Here is a 6255-nt window from a genome sequence, read left to right as displayed (position 1 = left end):
CCTCCTCTGACCCCCATTTTTTCCTCTAAAACCCATTTTTCCCCCTCTGACCCCCGTTCCCCTACAAACCCCATTTTCCCCCTTCCAAACCCCATTTCTCCCCCTCCGAACCCCATTTCCCCCCTCCAAACCCCATTTCTTCCCCCTCCAAACCCCATTTCCCCCCTCCAAACCCCATTTCCCCCCTCCAAACCCCATTTCCCCCCTCCAAACCCCATTTCTCCCCCCTCCAAACCCCATTTCCCCCCCTCCAAACCCCATTTCCCCCCCTCCAAACCCCATTTCCCCCTCCAAACCCCCATTCCCCCTCCAAACCCCATTTCCCCCTCCAAATTCCCATTTCTCCCCTCCAAACCCCATTTTCCCCCCTCCAAACCCCATTTTCCATCTCTGAACCCCATTTCTTCCTCCTCCGAACCCCATTTCCCCCCTCCGAACCCCATTTCCCCCCTCCGAACCCCATTTCCCCCCTCCAAACCCCATTTCTTCCCCCTCCAAACCCCATTTCCCCCCTCCGAACCCCATTTCCCCTCCAAACCCCATTTCCCCCCTCCAAACCCCATTTCCCCCCCTCCAAACCCCATTTCCCCCCTCCAAACCCCATTTCCCCCTCCAAACCCCATTCCCCCCTCCAAACCCCATTTCCCCCCCTCCAAACCCCATTTCTCCCCCTCCAAACCCCATTTCTTCCCCTCCAAACCCCATTTTCCCCCTCCAAACCCCATTCCTCCCCCCTCCAAACCCCATTTCCCCCCTCCAAACCCCATTTCCCCCCTCCAAACCCCATTTCCCCCCTCCAAACCCCATTTCCCCCCTCCAAACCCCATTTCTTCCCCCTCCAAACCCCATTTCTTCCCCCTCCAAACCCCATTTCTTCCCCCTCCAAACCCCATTTCCCCCCTCCAAACCCCATTCCTCCCCCCTCCAAACCCCATTTCCCCCCTCCAAACCCCATTTCCCCCCTCCAAACCCCATTTCTCCCCCCTCCAAACCCCATTTCCCCCCCTCCAAACCCCATTTCCCCCTCCAAACCCCATTTCTCCCCCTCCAAACCCCATTTCCCCCCTCCGAACCCCATTTCCCCCTCCGAACCCCATTTCCCCCCTCCAAACCCCATTTCCCCCTCCAAACCCCATTTCCCCCCTCCAAACCCCATTTCTCCCCCTCCAAACCCCATTTCCCCCCTCCAAACCCCATTTCTCCCCCCTCCAAACCCCATTTCCCCCTCCAAACCCCATTTCCCCCTCCAAATCCCATTTCTCCCTCCAAACCCCATTTTCCATCTCCGAACCCCATTTCTTCCCCCTCCGAACCCCATTTCTCCCCCCTCCGAACCCCATTTCCCCCCCCTCCGAACCCCATTTCCCCCCCTCCAAACCCCATTTCTCCCCCCTCAACCCCGTCCCCCCCCCCGCAACCCCCCCTTTTCCCCCCTCCGATGCTCATTTTCCCCCCTCCGCCCCCCGTTTTCCCCTCTCCGCCCCCCTTTTTCCGCCGCCGCAGGAGGCCGCCTGCCGCAAAGAAGAGGAGGAGCGCCGCGCCCGCGAGCGCCAAGAAGAAGAAGAAGCCAAATGCCTGGAGAAATTCGAAGGGGCCGAACCCCTGGAAGCGGCCGAGCTCTTGGCCTTCACCGATTCCATGTTACCCGGTTGTTCCCAACTCCTGGATGAACTTCCCGACACCGTCTACCGCGTCTGCGACCTCATCATGACGGCCGTCAAACGCAACGGGGCTGCTTACCGCGACTCCGTCCTCAAGCAAGTGGTCAAACAGGTAAAAAAAAAAAAAGCAAAAAAACCCCAAAAACGAAGCGGTTCCTCTCATTTTATGGATTCGCCGCGGTGGGGGTGACCCCCCCCCCCCCAAAAAAAACCAAAATAATTTAGGTTTGGGAAGCGGCCGACGTCCTCATCAAGGCGGCGCTGCCGCTCACCACCAGCGACACCAAAACGGTGTCGGAATGGATCAGTCAAATGGCGACTTTGCCTCAAGCTTCGAATTTGGCCACTCGCATCCTTCTCCTCACCCTCCTCTTTGAGGTAAGACCCCGGGGAGGGGTTGGGGGGGGGGGCACCCCAAAATATTTTGGGGGCGGGAGCACCTTTGGTGGTTTTTCTGGCTTTAATAGTCACCGTGGGGGCGTACCGCCGCTCTTCTCCCCCGAAATCTCACTTAAAGCGGGACGATTTGGGGGGCGGTCGGGTGTTTTGGGGGGCGGTCGGGTGTTTTGGGGGGCGGTCGGGTGATTTGGGGGCGGTCGGGTATTTTGGGGGGCGGTCGGGTGATTTGGGGGCGGTCGGGTGATTTGGGGGGGGTGTTGGGTGTTTTAGGGGGGAGTTAGGTATTTTGGGGGCGGTCGGGTATTTTGGAGGTTGGTCGGGTATTTGGGGGGGCGGTTGGGGTGTTTTGGGGGGGCGGTTGGGTGTTTTGGGGGGGCGATTGTGTGTTTCGGGGGCAGTTGGGTATTTTGGGGGGGCAGTTGGGTATTTGGGGGGGTGTTGGGTGTTTTGGGGGGGGTTAGGTATTTTGGGGGGCAGTCGGGTATTTTAGGGTGTGGTTGGGTGTTTTGGGGGTTGGTCAGGTGTTTTGGGGTTGGTCGGGTATTTGGGGGGGTGGTTAGATGTTTTGGGGGGGCGGTTAGATGTTTTGGGGGGGCGGGTTGGGTATTTTGGGGGACAGTGAGGTGTTTTGGGGGGCGGTCGGGTGATTTGGGGGGCGGTCGGGTGTTTTGGGGGGCGGTCGGGTGATTTGGGGGGCAGTCGGGTGATTTGGGGGGGGTGTTGGGTGTTTTGGGGGGGGTTAGGTATTTTGGGGGGCGGTCGGGTATTTTGGAGGTTGATCGGGTATTTGGGGGGGCGGTTGGGTGTTTTGGGGGGGCGGTTGGGTGTTTTGGGGGGGCGATTGTGTGTTTTCGGGGGGCAGTTGGGTATTTTGGGGGGGCAGTTGGGTATTTGGGGGGGTGTTGGGTGTTTTGGGGGGGGTTAGGTATTTTGGGGGGCAGTCGGGTATTTTAGGGTGTGGTTGGGTGTTTTTGGGGGGCGGTCGGGTGTTTTGGGGGTTGGTCGCGTATTTGGGGGGCGGTTAGATGTTTTGGGGGGCGGTTGGGTATTTTGGGGGGACAGTGAGGTGTTTTGGGGGGGCGGTTGGGTGATTTGGGGGGCGGTCGGGTATTTTGGGGGGCAGTTGGGTATTTTGGGGAGCGGTTGGGTATTTTGGGGGAGCGGTTGGGTGTTTTGGGGGGGCGGTTGAGTATTTTGGGGGGTGGTTGGGTATTTTGGGGGGGTTTAGATATTTTGGGGGGGCGGTTGGGTATTTTGGGGGGCAGTTGGGTATTTTGGGGGAGCGGTTGGGTGTTTTGGGGGGGCAGTTGGGTGTTTTGGGGGGCGGTTGAGTATTTTGGGGGTGGTTGGGTATATTGGGGGGGTTTAGATATTTTGGGGGGGCGGTTGGGTATTTTAGGGGGCGGTTGGGTATTTGGGGGGGCGGTTGGGTAATTTGGGGGGCAGTTGGGTATTTGGGGGGGCGGTTGGGTATTTTGGGGGGCAGTTGGGTATTTGGGGGGGCAGTCGGGTATTTTGGGGGGTCGGTTGGGTGTTTTGGGGGGGCGGTTGAGTATTTTGGGGGGTGGTTGGGTATTTTGGGGGGGTTTAGATATTTTGGGGTGGCGTTTGGGTATTTTAGGGGGCAGTTGGGTATTTGGGGGGGCGGTTGGGTATTTTGGGGGGCGGTTGGGTGTTTGGGGGGGCAGTTGGGTATTTTGAGGGGGCAGTTGGGTATTTGGGGGGGCGGTTGGGTATTTTGGGGAGCAGTTGGGTATTTTGGGGGCGGTTGGGTATTTTGAGGGGTGTTGGGTTTTTTTGGGGGGCGGCTGAGTATTTTGGGGAGCGGTTAGGTTATTTTGGGGAGCGGTTGGGTGTTTTGGGGGGCGGTCAGGTATCTCGGGGAGCGGTTAGGCATTTGGGGGGGGGTAGGTATTTTAGGGGGGGGGGTTGTTTTTTATTTTAGGGGGTGTTTGGGGTTGTTTTTTTTTTTTTTTTGGGGGGGTGACGCCCCCCCCCCCCTCCCCCCTTTCCTCCCCGTGCGGCGGTAGGAGCTGAAGCTGCCCTGCGCCCGGGTGGTGGAATCCAGCTGCGTGCTGGACGTCCTCATCAAACTGCTGGAGGTGGTGCAGCCCTGCCTGCAGGCCGCCAAGGAGCACAAGGAGGTGCAGACCCCCAAGTAAGGAGGGGGGGGGATGGCTTTTCCCCCCCCCCCTGCAAACGCCCTCCCCCTCTTCCCCGTAACCCCCTTTCCCCCCCCCTCCCTCCAACCTTGACCTATTCCTGTGGGTTTTATTCCCGAAAGGTGGATCACTCCCGTGTTGCTGCTCATCGATTTCTACGAGAAGACGGCCGTCTCCTCCCAAGCGCAGGGCTCAGATGAACAAGGTGGGGGGGTCTGGGGGGAGGACACACACTGGGGGGGGGGGATGTGGGGACATGGGGGGTCTGGGGGGCGTGGGGGGGTCCTGGGGGGGGGGGGGGGTGGGAAGTGGGGTGTCTGGGGGGAGATGTGGGGTTCTGGGGGGGATTTGGGGGGATGAAGGGTGTTGGGGGGGGCGTGGGGTGTCTGGGGGGGGATATGGGGGTCCTGGGGGGGATATGGGGTGTCGGGGGGGGGATATGGGGTGTCTGGGGGGGATATGGGGGTCCTGGGGGGGACATGGGGTGTCTGGGGGGGTCCGGGGGGGGAACACAGGGGGGTCTGGGATGGGGAAGAGGTCGTGGGGTGGGGATATGGGGTCCCGGGAGGGGGTCACACAAAGTCCTGGGGGGGGACATGGGGTTGTGGGGACACAAGGGGGGTCCTGAGGTGACACAGTGGAGTCCTGGGGGGGGTGACACGGGGTCCTGGGGGGTGACACGGGGTCCTGGGGGGTGACATGGAGTCCTGGGGGGTGATAGGGGGTCCTGGGGGGCGACACGGGGTCCTGGGGGACACAGCGCGCCAGGGGAGGGTGACAAACAGCCCCTGGCAGGGGGGGACAGGAGTAGGGGGGTGACACACTGCTGACGCCTCTGTTCCCTTTCCCAGTATCTCCAGGCAACTGGGAACAACTGGCGCTGGGTTCGACGACCGCTCGGGTCGGTGGTGCAGCTACAGCGCCAGCAACAACAGCACCATCGACGCCGCCTGGCGCGCCGGCGAGACCAGCGTCCGCTTCACCGCCGGCCGCCGCCGCTACACCGTCCAGTTCACCACCATGGTGCAGGTAAGCGCTGTCAGCCCAACGGGGGGACACGGGGACACCCCCTCCTTGTACGTAACCCCTCCGGGTGTTGTCGTACAGGTGAACGAGGAGACGGGCAACAGGCGGCCGGTGATGCTGACGCTGCTGCGAGCGCCCCGATCCGGCAAAGGAGGGAAAGAAGGCGCCGAAGGGGAGCGGGCGAGCGAGGAAGGCCGGGATCCGGAGGGAAGGGGAAAGGAGGACCCCCCCCGGTATGTTGGGGGGTTGGGGGGGGGGCGCGGGGGGATTTTGGGGGGGGGAATGTGGGGAGGGACGGTGGGATTGTTGGGGGGAGTTGGTGGGGAAGGGGTGGGGGGGGGGGGTATGGGGATTGGAGGGGGGAGCTGGAAGGGGGGGGATTTGGGGGCTGGGGGTGTTATTTAGGGGCTGGGGGTGTTATTTAGGGGTTGGGGGGGGGTCTGAGAGGTCATGGGGGGGTGACTGATGTCTCTGCACCCCCAAAGTTGGGGGGTGTTGGGGGGAGTTGGTGGGGAAGGGGTATAGGGGGGGTTATAGGGATTGGAGGGGGGATTTGGGGCTGGAAGGGGGGGGATTTGGGGGCTGGGGGTGTTATTTAGGGGCTGGGGGTGTTATTTAGGGGCTGGGGGGGGGTCTGAGGGGTCATGGGGGGGGTGACTGATGTCTCTGCACCCCCAAAGTTGGGGGGTGTTGGGGGGAGTTGGTGGGGAAGGGGTATAGGGGGGGTTATAGGGATTGGAGAGGGGATTTGGGACAGGAAGGGGAGATTTGGGATAGGAAGGGGGGGATTTGGGGCTGGGGGGGGTCTGGGAGGTCATGGGGGGGTGACTGATGTCTCTGCACCCCCAAAGTTGGGGGGGTGTTGGGGGTGTGGGGCGTTTTGGGGGAGGGGGGAGCTGGGTGGGGAAAGGGGGGGGGGTGTTATGGGGGTCAGAGGGAGGATTTGGGGCTGGTGGGGGAGATTTTAGGGCCTCGGGAGGGTCCCGAGAGGCCATGGGGGGGTCGGA

At 61.5% G+C, this 6255-nt stretch overlaps 1 protein-coding gene across 1 annotated transcript; it reads left to right on the top strand.

The window, feature by feature from the left end:
- Positions 1-1460: 1460 nt before the first annotated feature.
- LOC309683825 (E3 ubiquitin-protein ligase HUWE1-like) lies at positions 1461-5473 on the top strand. The gene is made up of 6 exons (XM_082499828.1): positions 1461-1773; positions 1887-2039; positions 4091-4218; positions 4345-4427; positions 5074-5251; positions 5330-5473. The coding sequence occupies exons 1-6, from the start codon at positions 1639-1641 to the stop codon at positions 5331-5333; spliced, it is 681 nt and encodes a 226-aa protein (XP_082355954.1). The 5' UTR covers positions 1461-1638; the 3' UTR covers positions 5334-5473.
- Positions 5474-6255: the final 782 nt, after the last annotated feature.

Source organism: Vanellus vanellus (genome assembly GCF_965231255.1).
Source record: "Vanellus vanellus genome assembly, contig: HAP1_SCAFFOLD_1790, whole genome shotgun sequence".
Lineage (NCBI taxonomy): Eukaryota > Metazoa > Chordata > Aves > Charadriiformes > Charadriidae > Vanellus > Vanellus vanellus.
Note: the sequence above shows the minus strand (reverse complement) of the source record. Positions and strands in the feature narration are given on the sequence as shown.

What these genes read in the sequence shown, in the direction of transcription:
- LOC309683825 (XM_082499828.1), top strand. Translation starts at nt 1,639, where the DNA reads ATGTTACCCGGTTGTTCCCAACTCCTGGATGAACTTCCCGACACCGTC. An exon ending in TCAAGCAAGTGGTCAAACAG is followed by an intron (nt 1,774 to 1,886) that starts GTAAAAAAAAAA and finishes AAAATAATTTAG; the next exon opens with GTTTGGGAAGCGGCCGACGT. An exon ending in AAGGAGGTGCAGACCCCCAA is followed by an intron (nt 4,219 to 4,344) that starts GTAAGGAGGGGG and finishes TATTCCCGAAAG; the next exon opens with GTGGATCACTCCCGTGTTGC.